This window comes from Pygocentrus nattereri, chromosome 18 (assembly GCF_015220715.1).
Source record: "Pygocentrus nattereri isolate fPygNat1 chromosome 18, fPygNat1.pri, whole genome shotgun sequence".
NCBI lineage: Eukaryota > Metazoa > Chordata > Actinopteri > Characiformes > Serrasalmidae > Pygocentrus > Pygocentrus nattereri.
The window spans coordinates 17,859,044-17,877,428 of record NC_051228.1 but is presented as its reverse complement, the minus strand read 5'-3'; the positions used below and the strand labels follow the sequence as shown (position 1 = coordinate 17,877,428).

The following is an 18,385-nucleotide window of genomic DNA, read 5'->3' as shown; positions in this document are numbered from 1 at the left end:
TGTAATAACAACCTTGTACTGAAAATGGCACAAAACAGCAGAGACGTTATAAATGAGGAGATGATAAGTGGTTAAATCGTGAATAGAACAAGGTCATAATGCTGAACCCAGCGTCAGTTTGCGGAGAATTCCTACAAACTGTTTAAGAGAATTTTGTCAAATTTGATCAGATCTGTTTTTTTAACGGTTCACGTTCAGTTTAGAGTATTTTGGTTGCTTCTCATTCAGAGAGAGGGGAGTCTGGACTATGGCTGTAAATAACTGCCCGGCGGTGCTGCAAACATGGCCGCTAAGTGAACAGACTTTCCTATAAGGGCTTTGGTAAAAGGTAAAGGTGGGTGATATGGCAAAAAAATACTGTGATTTTTCAGAAATATTCCATGATGCATGATGTCACGATTTATTTTCAGACTCTGCCATTTTTAAATCAATATTTGGTAGGATATCATTTTGCTCTCTTAATAGTGAAACATATAGTTAGTGTTCTATAAATACTGACTTATTTTCTCAGAAAAGCATACCGTATTGTACCATGACAAACATTCACAACAGTGATTAATATATATCTCATCATATTGCCCAACCCTAGTAATAGGTAATAAATGAAGACCTTAATAAGCAAATAAACAAACAGACAAATCAGAAATGTCAAACAGAGACTACAATAGCTTTTGTACTGGCTGTATTTTTGGGGTTCTGGTGGTTTAAGTGTTCTTAGAGGATATTTTTCATCACCTCATTGTTACAGCTGTAAAGGAGATTTAAGAACACGCTTCCTTTGTGGGAAAGGAAAGGAAACGTATCACCCAGGGGAGGAAATGCATCACTCAGGATGCCCAACAACAACCTCCTTTCTTCACTGGTCAGACGCTGTGGGTCAGCTGTTAAAAACTCATCAGCAGAGCTGAGGCTGCAGCTGGCCTTAAAGAGGAAAAGAGCTTAAACAGACTCAGCTTCAGTAAACAGATTCAGCTACGGTAAACAAACAGTAAACCTCACTTCCTGTTAAAGATGCGGCTCCTGAGGCCTTTGCTGTCTCTGAGTTCTAATGCAACAGCTTGTTGCTAGGATACTACTGAAGACGGGCTCTATTCATAAGCGCACTATAGTGACTTACTCACTGGAGTGCAGGTCTGATTGGCGATTACAGCCTCGTCAAAACATTTATGAAATCTTTCCGCTGCTTTTGGGATAATTTCTCTAAATGCAATTATTTAGCTGTGTTAAAATGCTTTTACTTGCGTTTATGTCAAACAAACTTGACTATGTGGTTCATGGCAGTGTACAACACACTGTTTATAACAATTTATAAATATGGGATAAATTCAGGGTGTTTTTAAGCTATGATAATGTACAAGTATTGCTATTTTCTATATTATACGATATATTTGGTTGCAGAAAAAATGTGCAACATAACTCATCTGCTCATCTTGTCCAATGGTTTATAGATAATCAGTAGGAAGCTGTAAATACATATTTAGCAATGTTTGATGTGTCCAGAGTGATGAACTAGATTCTAAAATGACGGAGAAAGCTATAGAACACTGAGAACGAGGCTCTAATAAAATCACTACACACAGTATCTCACAAAAGTGAGTACACCCCTCACATTTCTGCAAATATTTTATTATATATCTTTTCATGGGACAACACTATAGAAATGAAACTTGGATATAGCTTAAAGTAGTCAGTGTACAGCTTGTATATCAGTATAGATTTACTGTCCTCTGAAAATAGCACACAGCCATTAATGTCTAAATAGCTGGCAACACAAATGATTAAACCTCACAGTGAACATGTCCAAATTGTGCCCAATTGTGCCGTTGTCCCTCCCTGGTGTTATGTGACTCAGAGTGATAATGTTCCAGGTCTGAATGGGGAGCAGGGCTGCTAAATTCAGTATTTTGGGTACAATTTGCTCACACTGGCCACTGAATATTCAACATGGCACCCCATGGCAAAGAACTCTCTGAGGATGTGAGAAATAGAATTGTTACTCTGTGGCCTATGATGGCCTATGCTATAAGAAGATTGCAAACAACCTGAAACTGAGCTATAGCATGGTGGCCAAGGTCATACAGTGGTTTTCCAGGACAGGTTCCACTCGGAACAGGCCTCACCAGGGTTGACCAAAGTCAGTGAGTCCATGTGTTCAGCGTCATTATCCAGAGCTTGGCTTAAAAAAATAGATGCATGAGTGCTGCCAGCATTGCTGCAGAGGCTGAAGAAGTGGGAGGTCATACGCCACACAAATGCATCAACTTGGTCTGCATGGCTGTTGTCCCAGAAGGAAGCCTCTTCTGAAGCTGACACACAAGAAAGCTTGCAAACCGTTTGCTGAAGACAAGCAGTCCAAGAACAAGGATTACCAGAACCATGTCCTTTGGTCTGGCGAGACCAAGATAAACTTGTTTGGCTCAGATGGTGTCCAGCATGTGTGGTGGCGCCCTCGTGAGGAGTACCAAGACAACTGTCTCTTGCCTACAGTCAAGCATGGTGGTGGTAGCATTATGGTCTGGAGCTGCATGAGTGCTTTCAGCACTGGGAAGCTGCAGTTCATTGAGGGAAACATGAATTCCAACATGTATTGCGACAGTCTGAAGCAGAGCATGGAAACTGCGCTGCATGGCAGTTTTCCAACACAATAACGACCCCAAATACACCTCCAACTGCCTTGCTGACATTTTAACAGTGTTTACACACCACATCAAACTCGTATTTCAAAACATTATATGTTTTTAAGTCTTGAAGTTCATTCCCTTCTAACATATCAGTTGAAAAAAATAAAACAGGAACTTAACAGAGTTGCTCTTTCACAGCAGATTCACTACAGCCAAACTTTTAGTTCCTCAATCTTCTCAGGTCAACAGCCCTTCTGTTCTCTCTCTCTCACTCTAATAGAATGGAAGTTTCATTGTTGCCAAACAAAATGGTAGCACTTAGTAGCTGCTAATTAACACGTCATGAAGCAATAACTAGAGTGAATTAAGCATTTTTCAGAGGACTTTTATTATCTTATAATACCCTTTATAACTTATTTACATACTGTGTTCTTCTTTTAATTCCCATCAATAGCTTTATACTAAATCACCAGTTAGCTCTAAATAAACAAACCTGTCCCTCTACTCTACCGTGAAGACATTCAGTTAATATTTAACTCTGGCATGAGTGCGTCCTCCAGCTTCGGCTGGCTGTATGAGGGAGTTCCCTGCTAAATCTAACTGAAATGTAATCTTGCTCAGTCAAGTAATGTATTAAAATTTTAAATTTTGGATAATCAGAAAGACAAGCTAGTATGCATCAAACTAATATTTTCCAAAACTTTGATGCAGTTAAACCTCATTAAACTTCAGTCATTTAGTTTATAACATCAAGCTGATCATTTTCTCGCTCTGATCAAACATTTTAAAAGTTCAAAGTTGTATAACTGGAAAAACAGAAACGGAACCACAGAAAATAAGTCATTACAAGATTATTATTCAACAACAAGAAAAACCTATATATACACACAACCCTCCACTCATTCCTCCTCCCTCCCTCCCTCTCTGTGGTCAGCACTGAGCCTCCTCACTCCCAGAGACCAACGCCCCACAGCCTGTGAATCACCCAAAACATCTCGGGCCTCACCCTCTGTGGAAAATATTCAAGTATAACTGTGCTGTGTTCATAGTTGAGGCCGAATGCATCTTTCAGAAAATATATATGTGGATCACAATGCTATAAAACATACTTCGTAATAAATGAGAATGATCTCTCAAAAGGGGTTAGATGGGCCTCAAAGTATTTTATTCCTCCTTCAAAAGTATTTGAACACTAAAAGAGCAGAAAAAGATTATCTACATGGATGGAGCTGGAGTTTATTTTGGAGTTCAGTGTGATGTGACACTGTGATAGCAGGGTTGTTCTGTAGGGAGCTGATTCTCTTCACTGGCTCTAAAGGACTGAAGGATGAAATTTTCCACAATACCCCACAGTCCATCAGAGCTTATACAGCCTAACAGAGCTAACACAGCCTAAATCAGCCTATCAGAACTAACACAAGCTAACAGAGCTAACACAGCCTAACTGCTCTAAATCAGCCTATCAGTGCTAACACAGGCTAACAGAGCCAGCACAGGCTACGCATTTGGCCATACTATTGTGTCTGTATAAGAGCCAACATAAAAACAATATTAAAAAAAAACCCTATGACAACTCTAACAGAAAATAAGTGTAGCTGGACACACACACACAGATGTGCTCTGTCTGTAATTTAAACTGTGACACGTGTACACTGTCTGCACTGAACACAGACTATGACTGCTGCAGTCGGCTGAAACTAACAGACGCTTCTAATTCCCGAAGGAAATAACAGTTAAAGGGACTTTAAACACAGTAATTTAGTGTAAGAACACTAGAAACTACAGCCATCAGACGCCTGAAAGAAGAACAGCCCAGAAGCACAGACATAAACTTTCACCATCGACTAAAACTCCTTACCTTCTTGTGAAATTTGTCTTTTTCAAGAGCATATTTTACTGATTTGATTTCCAGTCCAAACAGCAGTGACGTAAAGTTATTAAATTTTTAGATGTTTCTGAATTGATTAAATACAATATTATATAATAATAATTGTTTATATACACACACACACACACACACACACACACACACACACACACACACACACACACACTTGTTTAAAGAAGGAAAAAAGTCAAAGATAAATCTAATCTCAGCTGTTTGAGTGTTCAGTGAGTCACTCTTTACCTTTATTACAGCTTCTATTCTGTTAAGGAGACACACTTTCAGGTGCTCAAAGAAATCTGCAGACACACTTCCACAGTTCAGTCTTAGAAGTTGGTTGGTTTACAGACAACATAACCAACACAGTTTTGGAAACTTCTGTTTTTTTCTCTTTGACTTTTGAAAAAGATTGGAAGTAAGAGAGCACTGAGGCATAGATATAAAACCCCATTCATATATGTGTGTGTGTGTGTGTGTGTGTGTGTGTGTGTGTGTGTGTGTGTGTGTATATATATAAGAATAAGTATGTGAAAGTCCTGATCACATGACACGGCTCTCTGCAGGCCTTTGCCCTCAGCCATTGATAACTCAGCTGAGAGAAGAGCAGAAGCTTTTGTTCCAGACTGAGCTACTGATTCCAAACTCAAGGCTTTTCCCACACGTTCACCCTGAGGCCCATATAAACGCGCCCATCCGCCCCATCCCTCCTCCCACCCCCATCCCCCCTTGCTCTTCTACTCCACTCTTAACTCTAACTCTGCACACTCTGATATATATAGAGCTGCACAGTTCACTGTTTGTTAATCATTACTGTGATTTTTGTGATATTAGCATTTGCAATACTGATATTACAGAAGATCAATAACTGAATATTTTAGACAGACAAACAGACAGGCAGATAGATAGACAGATGACAGACTCTGAAAGATAATCAGATAGATAGAGAGTTTGACTGACAGATATACGCTATATTGCCAAAAGTATTCAGGTTCCAGGTGTATAAAACCAAGCACCAAGCACTTCTACAAACATTTGTGAAAGAATGGGTTACTTGCAGGAGCTCAGTGAATTCCAGCATGGTACCGTGATAGGATGCCACCTGTCCAGTCGTGAAATTTCCTCACTATTAAATATTCCACAATTAACTGTCTATGGCCACGTAAAATGACAGAGCGGGTTCAGTGGATGTTGAGGCACATAGAGCGCAGAGGTCACCAACTTTCTGCAAAGTCGCTACAGATCTCCAAACTTCATGTGATCTTCAGATTAGCTCAAAACAACGTGTTCTCTGGAGTGACAAATCACGCTTCTCCATTTGGCAATCTGACGGATGAGTCTGGGTTTGGTGGTTGCCAGGAGAACAGTACTTGTCTGACTGCATTGTGCCAATGGGGGGGGGGGGGATTATGGTGTGGGATTGTTTTTCAGGAGTTGGGCTCGGCCCCTTAGTTCCAGTGAAAGGAACTCTTAATTCTTCAACAGACCAAGAGATTTTGGACAATTTCATGCTCCCAACTTTGTGGGAACAGTTTGGGGATGGCCCCTTCCTGTTCCAACATGACTGCGCACCAGTGCACAAAACAAGGTCCATAAAGACGTGGATGAGCGAGTTTGGTGTGGAAGAACTTGACTGACCTGAGTCCTGACCTCAAACCAATAGAACAACTTTGGGATGAATTAGAGGGGAGACTGCGAGCCAGGCCTTCTTGTCCAACATCTGTGTCTGACCTCACAAATGGTCAAAAATTCCCATAAACACACTCCTAAACCTTGTGGAAAGCCTTCCCAGAAGAGTGGAAGCTGTTATAACTGCAAAGCGTAGTCCAACATCATATTAAACCATATTATGGATTAAGAATGGAGATAGACAGATAGAAATACACAGATAAAAGACAAATAGATAAAGGGAGAGACAGAGATTAACAGAAAGACAAGACCGATAGAGATAAACAGACAGATAGATAGACAGACAGATGGCAAAGCACAATATTATCACAATTTAGTATTTTTCTGTTTCATGCTGTTCACACAGAAGATACAAGGCTAGTGTAGCTAAGAGGTAATGAAGGTTTATACCCCGTCAGTCAGCGCTCTGCTAACCGTCCAGAGCTGCCCACACTAAGATGAAGGGATGGAAACAAATTTGCGAAGTTTTCTCTTTTTTTACTTCTTTAGTTTTAGCACTGGAGCTACAAAGCTAATAAAGCCAGCAAGTAATGGAAGCTTACAGCTTCCAATTAGCATTACTTCACTCACAGCGTGTGGAGCAGTTCAGGACCTCTAATAGACCTGATTATGTGCTTTCAGACACTGTATGATGTACTGATATCAGCTTTAGCAGTGCCAGTCTGAACTGTGTCTGCTGTGTTTGTAGTCTCTGTGTGGAAACATGCTGCTGTTGTGAGGTAGCACTCATACACTTTTACAAGCCTTTAACAGCAAGATAAACAGCCTAACAATACAGCAGCACACCCCATCTGCCTCCAATTACACCAACCTGGCCACGTGTCAGACACACAGAGAGAGAGAGAGAGAGAGAGAGAGAGAGAGAGAGAGAGAGAGAGAGAGAGAGAGAGAGAGAGAGAGAGAGAGAGAGAGAGAGAGAGAGAGAGAGAGAGAGAGAGAGAGAGAGAGAGAGAGAGAGAGAGAGAGAGAGGCGGCTATATCAGATGTGCTCAACACAGACTTGAACAAAAAGACCAACACAATGACATTATTTCCACACAGATTACACAACCAATGAGGGAAGATTATACAAATGAAAAACTAGACATCTTCTAGACGTCATCTTTCTGGACGGGTCTAGTCATAAACTAAATATTTAAAATATTTACTACAAATTACTCAGTACATATTACAAATTAACCAGAAATAAAACAGTCAGTATATACTATAAATTATTTGGTAGCTACTATGAATTACTCAGTATCTACTGTGAACGATTCAGTATCTTATATAAATGATTCAGTACATACTGTGAATTATTCTGTATCTACTATGAATTATTCAGTATCTACTGTGAATTATTATCTAGGATGAAAGTCATGTGTAAACTCTGTACTGATAGACTGAGGACTGAACCCACATACCGCCTGTACAGACATTAAAGTGTTAATGTGTTTTTCTACAAAGGTCACTTCAGTCACGTCATAACACACACGCACAATAACACTGAGAGGCTGTTTATGAGAGACGACAGCCTCTTTCATCCTTTCTAGTTGCCATAGCAACAGTGTAGGGTATAAAAATACTGAAGCACGTGCAGTTACAGGTGCCTCAGAGAGTCTCTTTCATCTGCTCCTGTCTGTCCAGTCCACCAGCATCAAAGTGACAGCTGGGTGGAAAGTCTTCACACTGTATTGCCTAAAATGTAGTCAATTAACTGAGACATGCTGGGCTTGTTTACTTTTAGCACTGGAACTACGAGGCTTAGAAGAAAGGAAATTGTCTCATAAAGCTGTGTGGAGTTAAGTAATCTTTAAGACTATATACAGCCTGCCAGCCCAAATCCAATTTTGGCATATTCAAACTGTATCCAGATTGACTTTTGATAGTCTAGACAGCGCAAAACACATGTAATATAATTTTTGCAAACTGGATCCAGACCATATTTTGGAGGTGGTTTGAAAGGTGAATCCAATCAGATGATTTTTACAGATGCGTCTCAGTCTGGACACTCTGAACTGAATCAGAAATCAAAGTGTCTTTTGTGTCACTCACAATGCGATAAACAATAACAGTGTCAAATCCAGAGTGAACAAGTGGCTGGGATTCAAGTTCCAAAGATTCATGCTGATGAAGAAAATTCTGAAGAGTTTGGAGGGTGAGATGATTCTCCTCCATCTCTCCTGCATCCATGTTTGAATTCTGCAACACCAGCTTAGCTACGTAGTTACTGACGCTTACATCATTACCACGGCAACCCTCGCAGGTAGGTTGGTGATGTCTGAACACACAAATCCAATCTAATCACTTCAAATAACAGTGCAGGCAGTCGCCTCAGAAGATCTGATTCAAGAAAAAACATTTGTTTAGCCTGCAGTCTGAACACAGCCTTACAGACTTGATTATGTGGTTTCTGATACTGTATGACTCCCTGTTATCAACATAACATAAACGTGTACAATACTTTTCTGCAAGCTATTAGCTTTCATTATTTGAAGCTAGATTAGCGTCATAGCTCCAGTGCCAAAAATAAAGGACAAACTTCGGACACCAAACATCTTTTAGCTGATCAAATACATTTGATGTGAGGGGAAAAATCTGCAAAATTTCATTTAAAATTGGCTGAACTATCCCTTTAACAAGTGAGATTAGATAAGCCTGCTGTACCTGCAATGTCTCCTCTGGGTGGGGCCAGTGCTGCTGGGTCATTCAGTGGGTGATGGACTGGTGTCTCCGTCTCAGGCGTCTCAAACTGGCCCTCCGAGTCCGAACTACAGCATGGAGAGAGATTCAAGTCAGACATGTATGCAGTATGCAGACTGACCATTTCTAACTGCGGGTGTGAAATTAAATGTTTGGTTACTGAAGTGCTGTTTAAACTGTGCTGGATATTAAGTGGTGGATCCCAGCTGTTTGCACAGAACAGATACCACAATAATTTTAGTAGTCAATACTGACACTGGGGAAATTACACAATTCTAAATATCTGATTTGATAACACAACAAAGACAGAAATATAATTCAGCAAATATTACTAAAAGGAATCAGTGTTAACAGTATTAACATAGGCGCTCAGTACATAATAAAATAAACAATGGCCTTCATTATTATATTTTACATGTACACTGTTTTAGTAATATAGTGTAAAACATACAAATACTAAATCCAGTGATAAAGGGTTCCAGGACATGTTAAACCATCCTAAACACAGTTGACCCATTTTCTGACTCCAGATTGTGATATGGTGAACATTTGTAGATTACAGAAAGTAGTATCAGGCAGCTTGGCAAAGACTTACAGTTGACTGTTTCAACACATATTACCATCACAATTCAGATACGTCACATGACGAGGCATCCTGTGTTTTTCATAGAGGCTGGTGAGCGGCGCTGAATTTTTATAAAGCTGGTAAACAAAGTAAACACACTCTTGCGCACAGCACACAGAATGACCCTTAAGCCAATGACGGAAAAAACAAAGATTTTGAATCTCACAGTCACTGGGCAAGAGTCGCGCCAACTCCCAGACATGCTGGAGTTGAAGAACTGACTCTTTTCAAATGAACTCCCCATCTCTAACAAATACACAGCTAACATTAGCAGCAACTTGGTGAGTATTCAGAAGTCAGCTAAATGGCTGTATTGTAGGAAAAGGCAAAATGTACTAAATAAGCAAAATCATTTAAAATGTGTCATCAGATGAGTGGTGGAAGCAGCTCGATGTAAGCAGCAGTGAATGTTAACAGACTGAACCAAAACCTTAGCAGCAATAGTAAAACCTGTAGTAGTTGTCTCACGTAATGTCAAATGTACCCAAATACATAATGGATTAACTTTCATTTTCTCTGTTGTCAAAGGCATGTGTCTCATGTACCACATGTGATGCGAATGACAATAAAGCCTTATCTTATCTTATATCTCTAAGTAGTATTAAATCCCCTCAGGGAAAGAGCAGGTAGCTTGGCGCTAACACAGCAGTTCTCACACAGCTACAGACATTGGCATTATCATATGGCTACCTATGAAGCAAAAGATCCTCACTAAGTACTGCAATAATATGTGCAACTTGAGAACATTCAAGATTACTGGACAAAAAAAAAAGAAAACATGAACAAAAAATAGTCCTTAATGATGACGTCACTGACCTCAGAAGAACAGTTTAAAAAAGGAATTTAGCGCTAACTTGCACCAGCTTTAGTAGCGTTACAGGCTAACACCACCACTCATTAGGAGCATAGTTTGTCAAACTGCAAATATCTTGGTTAAAATCACTCTCAGAATTAGTAGAAACTCTGATTGCTGTGTAACACGTTAACTCAATAGTCTTATTTTTCTTTCGCTGACTGTTTCCCACTGAAGCCCTTGGTCAGACCACCCAGATTACTGTCTTGCATACAAAATTGAACTAGTTTTAACCTCCTTCAACAGATTTTGAATAGACAGTGTTTATTTTCTAAAATAAAATAATACAATACGACAAACTGAGAGGAAAAAATGGATAGGCCTTTTAAAAAATGCTTTTGAAAATGTTGCTGACACTGCTAAATTAAAATCATTCACTAAATTAATTTATAAAGGATAACGAAAGAATGAAATGAAGAAAAAATGTAAAAGTAAAGTGGACTATGAGTGGAAAATGAGTGATTGTCATTTTGTTTAATAAGCAGAGCTTAACCACCAGTGGGCCGCCCTGAACATACGGAGTAAAAAGCCAGCGCACCTCCAGCTTTACTGTTAGCGGGTGTACTATCTAGGATGAGTGCTAACTGTTGAAGGAAGTGAGGGGACCTGTAATTTTACAGCTCTATTAGGTTATAACCCTTTTAAACATTTACATCATGGAATCAAGAGTCGCCCTCGTGGTTTGTGTGCTAGTTAGCTAACCTAACTAACCCTGATAACAGCTATTAGCCACTTTGACTGCACACTGATTGTACCTGGGCTAATATTAGCTAGCATTTATTTTCGATAAGTGATTGGATTTTACTGAAATAATTTGTAATTGGAGCACATGGACAATGATTAAATGATAACAAATGGTTAGCTAATGTTAGCTATTTGCTGAAGTTTTGTGATGAATGACAGACATGCTTCTTGGGATAGGGCACTGCCTGTAGAGTCTGTAGTTTAAGTACTGTATCAGTGTATATACAGCATATACGTTTATATACAGTACATATCAGCATCTACACAGTAAATATAAGTCTATATACAGTATATCAGTGTATGTACATCATGTATCAGGATATATACAGCATGAGCCTATATCCAGTACATATCAGTATATACACAGTAAATATCAATCTATATACAGCATCTTTTTTATACAGTACATCAGTTTATATGCAGTATACAGTACATTGGTTTATATGTAGTATCAGTTTGCATTCAGTATATATCAGTTCATATGCAGTATATGTCAGTTTTTATGCAGTATACATTGGTTTATACACATTGTATTAGTTTATATATAGTACACACAGAAAAATACAGCATAGCCTCAAGTCACAGTTTTGTACAGTGTTGAAACGGCTGCCTGTGGAAATTTTCCTCGACACTTTTGAGACAAACGCCCTTCAACGTCGAGGAGGGGATTTCCCTGAATGCAAGTGCAGAGGAGAAGTCTGGGAGTGCCTCTTTTTTACAGAATAACAATGCAGTTACTTTACATACTGCTTTGAACGGACGGAAGCAGAGGTCTGACAAAGTTTCCCACCCAACAGTCCCAGCAGTCCATTCCTAACTCTGTATCTTAAATCCACAGACAGCACATTTTCTGATGTTTAAATCAGCCTTACCAAAAAAAAAAAAAAAAAAAAACTAAACTTATTTTTCCATTTTCTCCAGATAGAAGATATTGTCTATCTGTCAAGACATAAATCTTTCCGTAAACACATCCCCAAAAATACATCTCTCCACCCACTCAAACCACATCCAGCTCTTCATTAAGGTGGTGCAGACTTGATGTGGTTTAGGATACAGGGTGACTCACTGTGAGCTATAAACATGAACAAAACTTCACCTTGTAGCTGAATGCTGAGGTCAGTTATTTTAGATCCCTGTTGTTCAGTTTTGCTGTTCAATTTTAGTGTTTCTTAGCTACATCACCCTCGTAGGTCCAGTTTAAAACTAACAAAGCAACCTTCAGACGCCAAACACATCTCCACTGATCGATTACATCTGGGGTATAGGCCTTTAATGACGGTTGAATGAACTCCATGGCACTAAAGAGTTTAGTGTTTTCCCTTAGGAATTTAATTAGTCTGATCCTTCTCAGCAAATCACTAAAGTAGCGTCTGTGGCAAAAGTGTAGTCCACCTGCCCTGTACAGGTGTGGTTTACCTGCACCTGAGACACATCATTATCTATAAGAGAGTCATACAGGAGAGTCAGAGCGAGAAAACACCTGTACAGGTGGATTACAGGATTAAAGGTGGAAACACTGGATCAAACTCTGCAGGAGAGGAACAAAAACAAGCCCCCCTCAAACCAGAACTGCTACTCACAGCACTGAGGCTGTAAACGCCTGAGGATAAATGAGAGGAATGATAAGTGAGTGAGCATGAGAGAGAGAGAGAGAGAGAGAGAGAGAGAGAGAGAGAGAGAGAGAGAGAGAGAGAGAGAGAGAGAGAGAGAGAGAGAGAGAGAGAGAGAGAGAGAGAGAGAGAGAGAGAGAGAGAGAGAGAGAGAGAGAGAGAGAGAGAGAGAGAGATGTGCCCAGTCCTGCTCTGCAGGCCACCTGCAATTCCACACTGCCTGCAAGAAACTGACCTAGCACATGACTGAAAAGAGCTTTTATACGCAGCTTTCTGTTTCATTCTGCAGTTCAAACGCAACCGAATCAGTGAATTCCTCTAAAATAGTGCAAAGCAGACAAGCACAAATAAATGATTAATTATGGGTTGTTGACTATTGATTTTTCTGTTTTATGTTTGGAATGTGTATTTTGTTTGGTGTATTTCTGCATATCTTGTCCAGCACACTCCAGAAAAAAAGATTTGTAAAAGAATATTTATTTTCTGGTTAAATACAAGTAACAACAACAATAATAATAATAAAAATAAAAAAAAAAAAATCACATATAAAGTTCAAAATACATAATACAAAAGTAAAGAGAAAACTTTTTAGTTTTGGCCAAAAATAAAAGATTAAACAGACCTGGGACAATGTGAATAAGTTTAATATGTAAAAAAGTATATAAAATAGCATAAAAATGTTACATTTTTGTAATGTTCAGTTCACTTTAATTTAATAGAATCATGTTTACATTTAGGAATTCTCAAAGAATTGTAATAACGCTTGTATTTTATGGTTTTCGATGGAAACAAAATAGTTAAAAGCTTGTATGGATAATGGAAAACTATCCAATCTTCTCTGTGGTGTCTATGTAGACACAGCCAAGCAAGCTCTCCAATTGTTAGGACTTCAGTAGCTGGACGGAAGGTCTTACACATTAGATTTACTACTGACATGATTAGAAAGTGACAGAGCAACCAACCAGTCATGCTTTGATTTACAATAGGACCAATTTTTTGACAAAAAACATCACTGTAGCCCTTCTGGAGGTTATAGATGTGTCACTGACCATAAATGTGAGCTGTAGTCTAAGCAGGTTCTGGTTAGTTGTTAGGAAAATAAAAAAATGGAGCGCCCTAATAGTTACGGCTCAACACCACTAAACTGCAGGTCAAAAATAGTCCAGCACTAGGCAGTGTATTCATTAGTACGGTATGTGTGCTATACAGTAGTTTATGGCTTTGGATGCAAGCCATTATCACTAATGCTCCCCACTGTATGACTGGACTACAACACGTTTCTGAGCAGCTCTGAGTCACATCCAGCACCGAGAGAGAGAGGTGGGGGCCGGCGAGAGAGAGAGAGAGAGAGAGAGAGAGAGAGAGAGAGAGAGAGAGAGAGAGAGAGAGAGAGAGAGAGAGAGAGAGAGAGAGAGAGAGAGAGATTTTGTTATTCCTGTGTAAATAAGGGCTACTGGCTCTGTTCATCTCTTCAGGAACGATTGAAGAAAAGAAGAAAAGAACACTCCAGAAAAGAATGTTAGCACACAGATCACATACACACACAAAGGCAGGACGTCAACAACACACACTCACTCCCAGTGAGGTGACGGTTCAAGTTTGTAAACAGCCAAAATTCAGCTGCACTGTTATACACATTAACACACTGTATACCCTGAGGACATCAGAACAGATGGAAAGAGAGACAGAGAAGATAAAGAGAATGAGAAAGAGTATGAGATGAAAAAGAGAGGGAGACACACATTGGAGAGAGAGAGAGAGGGAGATAGTGAGAGTGAGAGAGAGAGATACACAGTGGAGAGAGAGAGAGTCGGATTATGTAATAAGACATAAATAAAACACACAGACACATGCACATCACACACACATGCACACACGTGACTTTCGCCAACCGTTACCACGGCGCACACACACACACACACACACACACACACACACACACACACACACACACACACACACATTTGTAGGAGCACACACATGCATACACACAGTCTGGCTCCGTGCCAGAACATGAATAAAAACATCCCTACAGGCCCAGATCATGTGTGTACAGACATAAACAAACACACGCACACGCGCAAACGCACAACTCTCTCCAGCTGTTGCCACGGCACCACACATCTGTATTCAGATCCTCGGTCTGAGAGCTGAACTAAACACACAATCATACTCTGATCTCAGATCAGCTTCAGCAACTCGGCAGACTCTAGACACCTGCTCTTCATTTCACTGCAGCTTCACTGTCTTGTGTTACATCATCTGTACACGTTCATTCTAACCAACCACATTTAGAAAACCACAGTGATGTTTAGATGTGTTAGAGCTCTTCTAATGTGCACTTCGCACAGTACTGTTGTTGCAGCAACTCTGCAGTTACCCACATAAATAATCAAGCTTCTGTCTTTACAATCTTTACAGTCTTTATAGCGTTTTCATAGTATCTGTAGGCTCATTACAATGATTAGTCTTTATATTGTCAGACTTTACACGGTCCTCACAGCTTTTACACTGTCTTTACTCTCTGAACACTGTCTTTATGAAGTCCTTGCTATCTTTACGCTGTCTTTATAGTCTTCACAGTCTTTAAAGTGTCGTTGCACTCTGTCCAGTCTTCAGTGTCCTTACAATTTTCACACTGACTTTATAGTCTTTGTATGTCTTTACATTGTCTTTAGGGTCTTTATGCTGGCCTTACAGTTTTTACTCTGTATTTTCTGTCTGTACAGTGCCCTTATAGTCCTAATGCTGTCTTTACAGTCTTCATACAGTCTTTACAATGTCCTTAATGTTTTAAATGTTACTTTAGCACTTAAACATTCAATAACAGAAGTATATCTATCCATTGATCCATCCATGCGTCCATCTGTCATCTTTTTAGTTAAAGCCTGCAGTTTAATAATGTTGTAGCTATGCGTCAGTTCTCTGTAGTTGTTTATAGTTTCTCTGTAGTTGTTTATAGTCTTGTCTGTACCTCTGTGATTTCTCCTCTTCCTCTTCTCTTTCTCTTAGAGAATCTTCCACTTCCTCTCGCATCCCTCCATCCTCCTCCTCACCCGTTCCTCTCACGGCCGACCACGTCCATTTAGCCCACTGAACAGGCGACAGCCACGACATCTCCGTTCACTATCACACACACACACGCGCTGCTTAGACTGGTCTAAACACACACACACACACACACACACACACACACTCCTGCGCTGGTCAGGATAAAAACAGTCCAATCTGATCCACCCAGTCTGAGTCACTCTCTCTTCTCTTTCTCTCCGACACTATCCTCCTACAGATGTCTTCTGCAGCAGCTGGATGCTCCTCTTGTCCTCCTCAGGCTGTGTTTCATGGCCGTTCTTTCTCTCACGCGTTTACAGCTTCTTCCTCTTTCTCCTCGTGCAACTCGTGAAGTTGAGCTGCTTCCTCAACCTACTGCAACTGAGCAAGGGTGGGCTACAGCCTCTCTCTCTCTCCTTTTTGAACTCTTTCACTATCTTTTCTCACCCTTATTCTTTCCCTCTATAGCTCTGTCCCTTTTCCAGATCTCTGTTTTCTTTCTTCTCTCTGTCTCTCAATTCGGTCTCTCTCTGAACTCTCTCTCTCTGAATACCTCGGCAGTGATCAGCTGGCTGCCTGACCCCCCCCCCTTAGGCTGGACTATGTGGCAGACCCACGAGGGGGAGGAGGGTAAGTTATCCCACTTTAAAAGAATAGGCTGGTTTCTTTTAGACTGAGTGGTTTAAACTCCCCCCCTACATAAGAATGGTAGATTCCATCAGACTGCATGAGCTTGCTCATCTGAAAAGCAGAACAGGGGAACGCAAACACACACGAGAGAGAGAGAGAGAGAGAGAGAGAGAGAGAGAGAGAGAGAGAGAGAGAGAGAGAGAGAGAGAGAGAGAGAGAGAGAGAGAGAGAGAGAGAGAGAGAGAGAGAGAGAGAGAGAGAGAGAGAGAGAGAGAGAGAGAAAGAAACAGAAGGAGCAGAGAGAGAAAAAGTAAATATGCAACCTATAGACAAAAGATAAAAAGAAGAAAGAAAGAAGGACAGACAGACAGACAGACAGTTAGAAAGACAGGAAGAAGAACAGACAGGCAGTTTTAAAAAGATAGAAGCAGGTAAACAAATGTTTGACTAACTGTCTCTCTGTCAATCTGTCTTTCTATCTGTCATTCTAACTGTTACTTGATGGTTCTTTAGTGATAATGCACTTTTATCAGATTTGAAATTGGGTGAAAAGAGAGAGCGAGAAGGAAAGAGTTACTGAAAGGGAGAGTGTGTGTGTGTGTGTGTGTGTGTGTCCGTCCATGGTAACAGCAGAGCGGCTGTGGAATGCAGTCAGATCCTCCTCACTCAGTTCAGCTTTAACCGTCTCGTTGCACTCACAACCAGCAAAACCTGCGCTTTAACAGCAACACAGCCGCCACACACATCCTGACAAACCTGCTCCAGCTCTCTCTCTCACACACACACTCACACACACCTGTTCAGCATGCCCGCACTCTGCCTGAGAAACATTTTGTTCCCAACTCGGCTCTTCTCTCAAACCATCTCTTGCCCCCTCACTCAACACACACACCTGTGAGCAGGTGGACAAGTGCACAGTCTGCTTGGTGACCTCACTCTCCACGTGTCAGCAAAGCATGCTAAAAACAATTCATCCTGGCTGAAGAGACACAAAGGGTGAAATATTCCCTCTTAGGGCATTATAGGGCCTCAGTCAACATCTTACTGCAACATTAATAATGACCTGCTCTCTTAAAAAATGTGGTTCCTCAACAGTTCTTTAGTAAAGACACTGAGTGAAATGAGTGTTGGGTTTTGAAACACAAACTCAAAATGTAACTGCACAGCTTAAAGCTAGCCAAGATGTGGCTTTGCAGTTGCTAATTTATCCCAGGTGGTGCTGGGTGTTGCTAGGCGGTTGCTGGTGTTTGCCATGATATCCTACATGGTTAACAGTGGATAACTAATGGATTTCTATTACCATAATGTAAGCTGGTCCTATGGGAAACCATGGTGTCTGTACAAAATATTGTCTGTATGTATGTTTGTACGAAAACTGTACATCCAATCAAAATGTTGTACACAAGTACACCATTCCTAATCAGACTGTCTATATCTCAAAGGAAGCAGGATGACTTATCAGACACAAATAAAAAAATAGGAAAAAAAAGAAGAAGAAGAAGAAAAGGAGGAAAAGTACACTTCCTGAAAAAATGCATAGTGATCCCACAGCTTCAATTTGTTAAGATGTTACTTAGTGGTTGCTATGATATCCCAGGTGGTTGCTTGGGTGCAGCGTTATCTAATATTATTACAAACATAAGCCAATTAACACAAACCAATAAGCAAACACGCCTTATTTTTAAGGGACTTGTTTAGCCAAAAATCACATTTAAAGTCCGGCCTGCCCTCTCTTTACTCCAAACATTCACTTTGTCAGTCTTACACTGCAGCTACAAGGCTAATGTAGCTAACAAGCTATTGGAAGCTTATGTACACTAGCTAGTATCATGCTAACTGCAAATGGTTGCTAGGGTGTTGCTATGCAGTTGCTATGGTATCCCAGGTGGTTGCCAGGGGGTTGTTAGGTTATCCCAGATGATGTCAGCCGTTGCTAAGCACCATCACTAAAAAAAAACAAAAAAAAAAAACTGTAGCTAAGATTAGATGTTTCTAAGC

The 18,385-nt window shown here is 40.3% G+C and overlaps 1 protein-coding gene across 5 annotated transcripts in view; it reads right to left on the bottom strand.

Moving 5' to 3' along the window:
- The window catches only part of tacc1 (transforming, acidic coiled-coil containing protein 1), a 75,026-nt gene that overhangs the window by 20,945 nt on the left and 35,696 nt on the right, over positions 1-18,385 (bottom strand). For 3 of the 5 annotated variants that reach the window (XM_037547251.1, XM_037547252.1, XM_037547254.1), the window contains exon 2: positions 8,839-8,942. In XM_037547251.1, the coding sequence (XP_037403148.1) occupies positions 8,839-8,942 (104 nt within the window). Of the gene's footprint in view, positions 1-8,838; positions 8,943-15,680; positions 16,322-18,385 lie in introns of those variants that run through there. The other 2 variants (XM_037547253.1, XM_037547255.1) reach the window with 2 other exon arrangements.